The sequence below is a fragment of the Triticum urartu genome, chromosome 2, assembly GCF_003073215.2.
Source record: "Triticum urartu cultivar G1812 chromosome 2, Tu2.1, whole genome shotgun sequence".
Classification (NCBI taxonomy): Eukaryota; Viridiplantae; Streptophyta; class Magnoliopsida; order Poales; family Poaceae; genus Triticum; species Triticum urartu.
The window spans coordinates 243838506-243850966 of NC_053023.1; the positions used below are offsets into that span (position 1 = coordinate 243838506).

Consider the following 12461-nt stretch of genomic DNA (forward strand, 5'->3'; position numbering starts at 1 on the left):
TGTGGGGATTAAACATTTCCGGATTGGACCGAGACTTGCCAAGCGGCCTTGGTTTACTACCGGTAGACCGCCTGTCAAGTTTCGTATCATTTGAACTTCGTTTGATACTCCAACGGTTAACCGAGGGACCGAAAAGGCCTTGTGTGTGTTGCAGCCCAACACCCCTCCAATTTGGCCCAAAACCCACCAAACTCTGCTCCATGTCGTAGAGTGTTCGATCACGATCGCGTGGCCGAAAACCGCACCTCATTTGGACTCTCCTAGCTCCACTTATGCCTATAAATAGCCCCCCCGTTTTTCGGATCTCTCTCCCTCTCCGAAACCCTAGTTTAAAAAAAAAGATCTCCGCGCCGCGCCGGACACGTCCGTGCCGGCCGGACAAACCGCCGCCGCCGCCCGCGACGAACCAGGGCGCGCCACGTGGCACCCGGCCGCCTCCACCGACCGCGGCCAGCCAGGCCCATCTCCGGCCCCCGCCTCCACCTCGCCCGGGCCGCCGCCTGCCTCAAGCCGCGCCGCCTCGCGCCCCCTCTTCCCCGACTCCGGCAGCCGGCGCCGCCGCCCGCCTCTTGCCGGCGAGCTCCGCGGCGACCCGCTGCCCGCCTCCACGCCGCCGCCCGCGCCTCCACGCCGCCGCTCCGGCCTCCTCCTCGCCGCCCCTCCCCCGGATCCGGCCACCGACGACAATCTCCGGCGAGCTACAGTAAACCCGGCCATCATCGGTTCCCGTGCCCGATCTGGATCTAGATCTGGGAATTTGACGGTTGACTTTTTCCCTTCAAACCCTAATTTTTATGCATACTTTGACCGGCCGTATCTCCGCATCCGTAGCTCCGTTTTGGACATATAGTATATAGAAATGTTCGACTCGACGAGTACATCATTTAATTCCATTGCATTATTTTCATTTGAGTGCATCTTGATGCCCGAAATGCTGTTAGAAGGAGGCTTCATGAGTTAATTGTCAGATCTGCTAGTTCATCTTAGACTTTTGTCATTTTTGCCATGATTATTGTGTGCATGATATGCCTGTGAGTCCTTCATATGTTTTGTTAAGGATTTTGTCTTCTTTTCAGAGGTGCAACCCATGCATTTTTGTGATGTGTGTGGTGACTTGTGCAAGCTTGCAAAGTGAGGCACCCGGTAACTCTGTTTTTAGGGACTTAGTAGTTTTCACAAAGTCTGGGATTATTTAGTTCATGATGCCATATGTTCAGCTTGTTTCCTAGTGATCTGTGCCTTTTTTGAGGATGATCAGTAAAGGCGTTTTGTTAATCTTGTTATGCTGTATCAATCCATGTCTTTACTTGCAATTATGGAGCACCCTAGCTTGAGTCAATCGAGCTCTACTTTTGCTTTGTGGTGAATCTGGGCAGATCGTCAACTCGTTTGCGATTTTGCCGATGCTATTGTAGTTGATCCGTGCATGCTATGCCATTGTTCTTGCCATGTCTAGCTAGAATTTTGTGCCTTCTTAATGGATTTATGCTTGCCTTGTCATGACTTGCACCGTAGTGAGTGCATCGAGCTCGTTTACATGCCTTCGTGAGGTATATTTCAGCATGTCTCAGTTTTCACAAAGTCTGAAAACTGATTGTGTTTTAGCTATGTTCGTGTGCCCGTTAGTATATTTTGTGAACCCTTTTGGCCCCAGGTCACTTTGGGTATTTTGTTAAGCTTGTTTAGTAGCTCCATGCCATGTTCTTACTTGTCTTAATCAGGTCATGTATCATGTTGTTTTGTTGCTCCGAAGAGGGCTTCATGGTCTGAAATTTCAGACAAGTGTTAATTTCACTAAGTCTGAAATCTGTTTTGCATTTGCGTTTTTGCCATGCTTATTTGAACCTGTTAATGGATAATTTGGCCGTAGCTCAGTGCTAGACTTTTGTTAAGCATCTTGTGTGAATCCCTGACATGTATTTTTTTGTCATGTTTGGGTGCTGTAGCATGTTCATTTCGTTGCATTTAGTTGCCTACTTGCTGTAAATCGCAGACCGGTGCCAATTTTGAATCGCTTGCCATTTCCAAACCGTAACTCCGATTCCGGCGTTCTTTATATCGTTTTCAAGCGATTTCATCTCATCTTTCCAGTGGCACACTTGGATTTCCAAGTTGAGGACAGGTTCATGCATTTTTCCTGTCATATCTTGCATTTGGCATCCCGCATCGCATCCCGCATAGCATATCATCTTTGCATCGTGTTGATTGAGTTTGCACGTGGTTGATTGTATCCTTGTTGCTTGTTTGTCTTGTTTGGGTAGAGCCGGGAGACGAGTTCGCTAACGAGGAGCCCGTTGAGTTTGCTCTTGAGGATCCAGTCAACTCTGACAACTGTGCAGGCAAGATGATCATACCCTCGAAATCACTACTATCTTTGCTATGCTAGTTTGCTCGCTCTTTTGCTATGCCAATGCTACGATGCCTACCTTTTGCTTGTCAGCCTCCCAAATTTCCATGTCAAACCTCTAACCCACCATTGTCCTAGCAAACCGTTGATTGGCTATGTTACCGCTTTGCTCAGCCCCTCTTATAGCGTTGCTAGTTGCAGGTGAAGATTGGAGGCCGTTCCTTGTTGGAACATCTTTTATTTACTTGTTGGGATATCATTATATTGCCATGTTATCTTAATGCATCTATATACTTGGTGAATGGTGGAAGGCTCGGCCTCTCGCCTAGTGTTTTGTTCCACTCTTGCCGCCCTAGTTTCCGTCATATCGGTGTTATGTTCCCGGATTTTGCGTTCCTTACGCGGTTGGGTTATAATGGGAACCCCTTGATATTTCGCCTTGATTAAAGCTTTTCCAGCAATGCCCAACATTGGTTTTACCATTCGCCACCTAGCCTTTTCTTTCCCTTGGGTTCTGCAGACTCAAGGGTCATCTTATTTTACCCCCCCGGGCCAGTGCTCCTCTGAGTGTTAGTCCACCTGTCAGCTATCGGTGGCCACCAGGGGCAACTCTGGGCTGGCCTACCCGTACCTAGGACAATCTGAGTGTGCCCTGAGAAAGAGATATGTGCAGCTCCTATCGGGATTTGTCGGCACATTCGGGCGGTGTTGCTGGTCTTGTTTTAACCTGTCGAAGTGTCTTGAGTTACCGAGATACCGAGTCTGATCGCATGTTGGGTTCTTTTCTATTTTGGCGCCGTAGTCGGGCCATGAGTGTTTGATGATGGATGTTATTTATGTACTTTGATGTGACGTGGCGAGTGTAAGCCAACTATGTTATCTCCCCTTTATTATTCATATTACATGGGATGTTGTGAAGATTGCCTAACTTGCGACATATGCCTTCAATGCGATTATGTCTCTAAGTCGTGCCTCGACACGTGGGAGCTATAGTCGCATCGAGGGTGTTACAAGTTGGTAATCAGAGCCTTCCCCGACCTTAGGAGCCCCACTGCTTGATCGTTCTTAGCGGCCGAGTTGTGTCTAGAAAAATGTTTTGAGTCTTTTAGGAATTATATATCGGAGAGATTAGGAATTCTTTTTACTTCCCAGTCTCCTCATCGCTCTGGTAAGGCATCCTGACGTAGAGTTTTGACTCTTCTCTTCTCAAATTTCACTAAATTTTTTTTAGGATCACGCGAGTATCTTGGAATCGTTTCGATGGCTTATGATGAGAACATTGTCTTGGTGCCTCCTGTCAGGGGTTTAGTGGAAGTGTCCCGGGGAGTTGAGCTCTGAGGTGTTGTCATCATAATTTTATCGTTGCAATTCTGGAATACTTGAGATATGTTCGCCGACATCGAAAATCTCTTTTATGCAGTTCGTTGGTGAGATAACCTCGACGCCACCCAGTACTGGGGTGGGAGTTCGGGAGTATCGCCATAACTTGTATAACGGATGCTTTTCGAAGGTTGAGGTAGATGGTTTCCGAAGTTTTCTTGGTTATGTGTTGAAGGATGGATACAGCTGGATGTAGGATTTGCTAGTTTGGGTGAGATATTATGCTTCCCCTGTATCCCCAACACCTGATTGCATAACCGGAAAGGTTCGGGAGTTTCATAGGTGGGAATTCTAGTAGCTCTAGTTCTTCTTCCACGGATATTGGTTTGAGATTGGGATTTCTTACCGATTATTCGTTCTTGATCCGTACCTTGTTGAATTGTTTCTCCACCTTAATTCTACGTGGCTTCTCAATTTATGGATATGTGACCATTTTAAGAGGAATGCATTCGTTCATTTTGTTCGGATGTGAAGACTATATGTTGCAATTTTCATTCCGTTGGACTCAGCTTCAATATTTGTCTGTCAATGTGCTAATGGTGGTCAACCTCTTCAGGATGGCTCCTCCAACGCGCACGACTCCGAATCCTGATCCGCCACCACCTCCACCTCCTCCGGAGGCATGGCAAGCTGTGATGGCCGCAACCAATGCAAACACACAGCTGATCATGCAAATTCTTCAAGAGCGCAATCAAGGCAGTCAAGGGAATCAAGGCAGCAATCAGAGTCACTTTGCTACACTCAACCAGTTCCTTGCTAACGGGCCAAAGACTTTCAGCAATTGTGTTGAGGCAACCGATGCTGACGATTGGCTTGTGGATCTGTGTAAGCATTTCGAGTGCAGTAACGTCAGGCCTGAGGACTTTGTCAAGTTCGCTTCCTTCCAACTCAAAGATCAAGCCGTAGAATGGTTCCAGCAGTACAAGGATTCCAGAGGTGGACGTGTTATCACTTGGGATGATTTCCGTCGAGATTTCCGAGCTCATCATATTCCGCAGAGCGTGGTTGAAAGCAAGCGTGAGGAATTCCGCAATCTGAAGCAAGGCTCTTTGTCTGTCTATGACTACAACAAGCTGTTCCAGAAGCTCGCCCGCTTTGCCAAGCAGGACGTGCCTGATGAGAAGAGCATGATATACCAGTTCAGGGGTGGTCTCAGAGAAGATATTCAGCTCGCTCTTGTTCTCTTCGAGCCCTTGAGATACGATGAGTTCTACAACATGGCACTGAAGCAAGAGGCTGCTCAGTTGAGGTGTGATGCTTCCAGGAAGCGAGTCAGAGATGTTACTCCTTCTTCCTCCACTCAAGTGGCCAAGCAGCAGAAGTTTTGGCTTCCTCCTCCTCCGTTCTGTCAGCCGTTTCAGCAGAAGAGCAAATGTGGCAGTGGTTCTTCCCACCCACCCAACCCTGGCTTTCAGAACAAGACTTCGTCTCAAGCTCCAAGATCAAGTGCTCCGTACCACCGTCCGCTTTCAGAGGTCACGTGCAACAAGTGCCAACAGAAGGGTCACTATGCCAACAAGTGTTTCAACCAGAGGCGTCTTCCTCCTCCTCCTCCTGTGAGATCGGCAAGTACAGCTGTGGTCAAGCATAACCCCAAGCATGCCAAGGTCAATTTGATGAATGCAGCTCAGGCAGAGGACTCGTCAGATGTGATCATGGGTAACCTTTCTGTTAATGATATTCCTGCAAAAGTTCTTTTTGACACTGGTGCATCGCATTGCTTCATCTCGAGACCGTTTACAAATAGGCATGAATTGGTTTCACAAGTTTTGCCTAGTCCTTTAGCAGTTGTCTCTCCCGGTAAGCGCATGCAGGCTAACTCCATCGTTCCGGATGTTTCTATCACTTTGGGTGACTACAAGTTCTTGGCTTCTCCAACGGTTCTTGGTGACTCGGATATTGATCTTATTCTCGGAATGGATTGGCTTTCTAAGCACAAGGCTCAGCTTGATTGTGCAGCCAGGCAGATTCAATTGACTCATTCGTCTGAGGATGTAATTGTCTTTGCCGCCCGTGATGATACCACTCGTCTGTTTTCTCTCAATGAGAAGGGTGAATTGGATGCCATCTCTCAAATTCCAGTCGTCTGCGAATACCAAGACGTCTTTCCAGAAGAGCTTCCAGGAATGCCTCCGCACCGGCCAGTTGAATTCGTTATTGATCTTGAGCCTGGCACGGAACCTGTGTGCAAACGTCCTTACAAGCTCAGACCTGAAGAGTTGAAGGAGCTGAAGAAACAACTCGATGAGCAAGAGAGAATGGGTCTCATCCGGCCTAGTTCTTCTCCGTGGGGTTGTGGTGTTCTTTTTGTGAAGAAGAAGGATGGAACGGACCGACTTTGTGTTGATTACCGTCCAGTGAACAAGAAGACCATCAAGAACAAATACCCACTTCCCAACATCAATGAGCTGTTCGAACAACTCAAAGGTGCCCAAGTATTCTCCAAGCTTGATCTCCGTATGGGTTATCACCAGATTCGCATTCGTGAAGAAGATATTCCCAAGACAGCATTCAGAACAAGCTTTGGTTCATATGAATACACTGTCATGTCTTTTGGCCTCGCCAACGCTCCTCCGGTGTTCTCTCGCATGATGAATTTCATCTTCAATGCCTACACCAATGACTTCGTTTTGGTCTATCTCGACGACATTCTGGTTTTCTCGAAGAACAAGGAAGATCATGCCAAGCACTTGCGTTTGGTTCTTGATAAGCTCAGAGAACATCAGTTCTACACCAAGTTCTCCAAGTGTGAATTTTGGCTTGATGAGGTTCTTTATCTTGGTCATATCATCTCTGCCAAGGGCATTGCCGTGAATCCTGAGAAGGTGTCTGCAATTGTGAATTGGGAACCTCCTCAGAACGTGAAGCAACTCCGCAGTTTTCTCGGTCTCGCAAGCTATTGCCGAAGATTCGTTGAAAACTTTTCTAAGATCGCGAAGCCTCTCTCTAATCTTCTCCAGAAGCACGTCAAGTACGTTTGGTCTTCGGAGTGTGATATTGCTTTCAACACTTTGAAAGAGAAATTGATCACTGCTCCAGTTCTGACTCCGCCTGATGAATCCAAGCCGTACGAGGTCTTTTGTGATGCCTCTCTCCAAGGTCTTGGCGCAGTTTTGATGCAAGAGAAGAAAGTTGTTGCTTATACCTCTCGCCAGTTGAAGCCTAATGAGAAGAACTACCCCACTCATGATCTCGAGTTGGCGGCAGTTGTGCATGCTCTTTTGACTTGGAGACATCTTCTCTTGGGAAGAAAAGTGGACATATTCACTGATCACAAGAGTCTCAAGTACATCTTCACTCAGCCTAATCTCAACCTCAGGCAAACTCGATGGGTCGAAATGATTCAAGAGTATAATCCGAGTATCGAGTATACTCCAGGCAAGGCCAATGTGATTGCTGACGCTTTGAGCAGAAAGGCTTACTGCAACAGTCTGATTCTTAAGCCTTATCAACCCGAGCTTTGTGAAGCTTTCCGCAAACTGAATCTGCAAGTTGTTCCTCAAGGTTTCCTCGCCAACCTTCAAGTCTCTCCTACCTTAGAAGACCAGATTCGCCAAGCCCAACTTCTTGATGCTATGGTGAAAAAGGTGAAGATTGGGATTGCCAAGAGTCAGTCCAAGTACAAGTGCTACCGCCTTGATGACAAGGACACTCTCTTCTTCGTGGTGTCTCGGCACGACGAACTGTAGCAACGGTGCATACTCAGGGAGAACACTTGTACCTTGAAATTGAGTGAGAGATCATCTTATAATGCTACCGCCGAACTAAGCAAAATAAGATGCATAAAGGATAAACATCACATGCAATCAATATAAGTGATATGATATGGACATCATCATCTTGTGCCTTTGATCTCCATCTCCAAAGCATTGTCATGATCACCATCGTTACTGGCTTGCAACCTTGATCTCCATCGAAGCATCATTGTCGTATCGCCAACTATTTCTTCTACGACTATCGCTACCGCTTAATGATAAATTAAAGCAATTACATGGCGATTGCATTTCATACAATAAAGCGACAACTATATGGCTCCTTCCTGTTGCCGATAACTCTGTTACAAAACATGATCATCTCATACAATAAAATTTATCATCATGTCTTGACCATATCACATCACAACATGCCCTGCAAAAACAAGTTAGACATCCTCTACTTTGTTGTTGCAAGTTTTACGTGGCTGCTACGGGCTGAGCAAGAACCGTTCTTACCTACGCATCAAAAACCACAATGCGGTATAGTGATTGCTTTTTGATCTTCATAAAGAACCATGTTCATTGAATCCGATTCAACTAAAGTTGGAGAAACTGACGCCCACTAGCCACCTGTGTGCGAAGCATGTCGGTAGAACCAGTCTCGCATAAGTGTACACGTAATGTTGGTCTGAGCCGCTTCATCCAACAATACCGCTGAATCAACAATCAACTAGTGACGGCAAGCAATATGTATATACCCGTGCCCACAACAACTTTGTGTTCTACTCATGCATATAACATCTACGCATAAACCTGGCTTAGATGCCACTGTTGGGGAACACAGTAATTTCAAAATTTTCCTACGCACACGCAAGATCTATCTGGGTGATGCATAGCAGCAAGAGGGGAAGAGTGTTGTCTACATACCCTCGTAGACCGTAAACGGAAGCGTTATGACAACGCGGTTGATGTAGTCGAATGTCTTCACGATCCGACCGATCCTAGCACCGAAGGTACGTCACCTCCGCGATCTGCACACGTTCAGCACGGCGACACCCCACGAACTCTAGATCCAGCTGAGTGTCGAGGGAGAGTTTTGTCAGCACGACGGTGTGATGACGGTGATGATGAAGCTACCGGAATAGGGCTTCGCCTAAGCACCGTTATGATATGACCGAGGTGGATTATGGTGGAGGGGGGCACCGCACACAATTAAGACAATGATCAACTTGTGTGTCTATGGGGTGCCCCCTCCCCCGTATATAAAGGAGTGGAGGAGGGGGGAGGGCCGGCCCTCTATGGCACGCCCTAGGGGAGTCCTACTCCCACCGGGAGTAGGATTCCCCCCTTCCAAGTAGTAGGAGTTGGAGAGAAGGAAGGGGAGGAGAGAAGTAAGGAAACAGGGGGGGGGCGCCCAATTCGGATTGGGCTAGGGGGCGCGCCTCCCACCTTTTCCTTTCCTCCCCTCTATTCCATTAAGGCCCAATAAGGCCCAAATACTCCCCGGGGGGTTCCGGTAACCTCCCGGTACTCTGAAAAATGCCCGGACTCATCCGGAACCATTTCGATGTCCAAACATAGGCTTGCAATATATTGATATTTATGTCTCGACCATTTCGAGACTCCTCATCATGTCCGTGATCAAATCCGGGACTCCGAACTACCTTCAGTACATAAAAACACATAAACTCATAATACCGATCATCACCGAACGTTAAGCGTGCAGACCCTACAGGTTCGAGAACTATGTAGACATGACCGAGACTCATCTTCGGTCAATAACCAATAGCGGAACCTGGATGCTCATATTGGTTCCTACATATTCTACAAAGATTTTTATCGGTCAAACCGCACTACAACATACGTTGTTCCCTTTGTCATCGGTATGTTACTTGCCCGAGATTCAATCGTCAGTATCATCATACCTAGTTCAATCTCGTTACCGGCAAGTCTATTTACTCGTTCCGTAATGCTACATCCCGTAACTAACTCATTAGTCACATTGCTTGGAAGGCTTATATTGATGTGCATTACCGAGAGGGCCCAGAGATACCTCTCCGATACACGGAGTGACAAATCCTAATCTCGATCTATGCCAACTCAACAAACACCATCGGAGACACCAGTAGAGCATCTTTATAGTCACCCAGTTACATTGTGATGTTTGATAGCACACTAAGTGTTCCTCCGGTATTCGGGAGTTGCATAATCTCATAGTCATAGGAACATGTATAAGTTATGGAGAAAGCAATAGCAGTAAACTAAACGATCATCGTCCTAAGCTAACAGATGGGTCAAGTCAATCACATTATTCTCTAATGATGTGATCCCGTTAACCAAGTGAAAACTCTTGTCTATGGTCAGGAAACATAACCATCATTGATTCAACGAGCTAGTCAAGTAGAGGCATACTAGTGACACTCTGTTTGTCTATGTATTCACACATGTACTAAGTTTCCAGTTAATACAATTCTAGCATGAATAATATACATTTATCATGATATAATGAAATACTAATAACAACTTTATTATTGCCTCTAGGGAATATTTCCTTCAGAAGGTGCTCCCTAGCCCCAATGCTGCGGGGAGGATTGCCGAATGGAACATAGAGGTACAATCGTTCCAGCTGGAGTTGAGCACCACCAGGGTCATCAAGGGCGCGACCCTCACTGACTTCGTGACAGAATGGATTGATACCCCTGACCGAGGGATGGGTGAAGATCGGTCTCTAGCGCTCAAAGACGAGGCGCCCGATGGCTGGGTCGTGTACTTCGACGGTGCATTCGCGCGCCAAGGCGCGGGGGCTGGAGCCGTACTCATCTCGCCAATCCCAGGAAAGCTATTCTACGTTGTGCAGCTCTGCTTTCAACATGGTGAGAAGGTATCCAACAATATCACGGAGTACGAGGGCCTGATTGCCGGCCTCAAGGCCGCGACGGCCCTGGGGGTCAAGCGTCTCACCATCAAGGGCGACTCCCAGCTCCTCGTCAACTTCTCCAACAAGGAATACAACCCTAAGGACGAGCACATGGAGGCATACCTAGAAAGAGGTATGCAAGATTGAAAATCGCTTCTTGGGCTTGGAATTGCAGCACGTCCCTCGCGGCACGAACAAGGAGGTGGAAGACATCGCCAAGAGGGTGTCCCGATGCGAGCCCCAGAAGCCTGGCGTGTTCGAGGAAAGGCTCTTCAAACCGTCGGCAGCCCCTCCTGCTGCAGACCAGGCGCTGCTTCGGGAGGAACCGCCCCGGGCCCCCTCCTCGGGTGCCCCGGCCTGCGGCCCAACCTTAGGAGCCCGCCCGCCCCTGGCGCTGGAACCTCAAGAGGGCTGCTGGACCGAAGAGTTCAAGGCGTACCTGCTCCGCGGCGCCTTGCTGGAGAAGGAGGAAGACGCAGAACAAGTGGCCCGTCAGGCCACTGCCTATTGCTTGCAGGACGGAGAGATCTACCGAAGACGCCCCAACGACGTCTTGCTGTGGTGCACATCCAAGGAGCAAGGGCGCAAATTGCTGGCTGACATCCACGACGGGGATTGTGGACACCATTCTTCATCGCGCACCCTCGTGGTCAAGGCTTTCCGCAGCGGATTCTACTGGCCCACGACGCTCATTGATGCCACCGAGGTGGTGTGATCGTGTGAGGCCTGCCAGTTCCATGCCAAACAGATCCACCAGCCCGCTCAGGGACTCTAGACCATCCCGCTCTCGTGGCCATTCGTGGTCTGGGGGCTGGATATCCTAGCCCCGTTTCCCCGAGTAGCCGGAGGCTATCTCTACCTCTACGTCGCCATCGACAAATTCACTAAGTGGGCGGAGGTGGAGCCCCTGCGCACCATCCCTCCTGGTTCAGTCGTCAAGTTCATCAAGGGCCTCGTGAGCCACTTTGGGGTCCCCAACCATATCATCACTGACAATGGCTCTCAGTTTACAAGCAATCTCTTCAGGACATATTGTGCTAACCTTGGAAAGCAGATATGCTACGCTTTGGTGGCACACCCACGGAGTAACGGCCAAGCCGAACGCGCCAACGTGGAGGTCCTGTGGGGCCTCAAAATGAGGAGCTTCAAGAAGAATCTCGAGGCTTGCGGCAGGGGTTGGCTCGGTGAGCTTCAGTTTTTGTTGTAGTCCATCCGCACCACCGCAACTAAGCCCACCGATGAGACCCCGTTCTTCCTCGTCTACGGGGCTGAGGCGGTCCTCCCACACGAGGCCGAACATCACTCCCCGCGGGTCTTGGCATTTGACGAGGCATGCCAGGACGCCTAGCGGGGGACAGATCTCGTGCTCGGGGAGGAGGCCCGCCGCCAAGCCTTGCTCCGCACCGCAAGGAACCAGCAGGCGCTGCCGTGGTATCACTGCTGTGGTGTCCGCTCCAGGACCCTCGAGGTGGGTGACCTCGTCCTGAGGCGGGAACTCTCTAGGGAGGGGCTTCACAAGCTCTCACCTATGTGGGAGGGCCCGTTCAGGGTCGCCCGTGCCTCCAGGCCTGGCGCCGCGCGCCTGGAGATGCAGGACAGGGTCCCCATCTAGAATGCTTGGAACATCCAGTACCTTTGGAAGTTCTACCCATGACAGGCGAGCGCCATGCGCCTCCCCAATCTCTGCTTGTGACACTCTCATGTAATAATGAGTGGGGTTGTACACGTCCCGGAGTCTCCCGAGCGCCGCCCTGGGGACTCACGGGGACTCCCACCCATGCCTAAGTGGAAGCCCCATGCTTCGTGCTGGCGGATGACACAGTTGAAAGATTGTGGATGTCGCCTAGAGGGGTGGGGTGAATAGGCGCTTTAAAATAATTACGGTTTAGGCTTGAACAAATGCGGAATAAACCTACCAGTTAATTTGTCAAACACAAAACCTACAACAACTAGGCTCACCTATGTGCACCAAGAACTTATACTAAGCAAGATAAAAAACTATGTGATAGCAAGATATATGACAAGAAACAATATGGCTATCACAAAGTAAAGTGCATAAGTAAAGGGCTCGGTTAAGAGATAACCGGGGCATGCGGAGACGACGATGTATCCCGAAGTTCAC

The 12461-nt window shown here is 48.9% G+C and overlaps 1 protein-coding gene across 1 annotated transcript in view; it reads left to right on the forward strand.

The window, feature by feature from the left end:
- The window catches only part of LOC125536035, a 14314-nt gene extending 3260 nt beyond the window's left edge, over positions 1–11054 (forward strand). Inside the window, exons 5-6 of the mRNA XM_048699109.1 lie at positions 9980–10369; positions 10515–11054. Of these exons, the coding sequence (XP_048555066.1) occupies positions 9980–10369; positions 10515–11054 (930 nt within the window). The remainder of the gene's footprint in view (positions 1–9979; positions 10370–10514) is intronic.
- The last annotated feature ends 1407 nt before the right edge of the window (positions 11055–12461 follow it).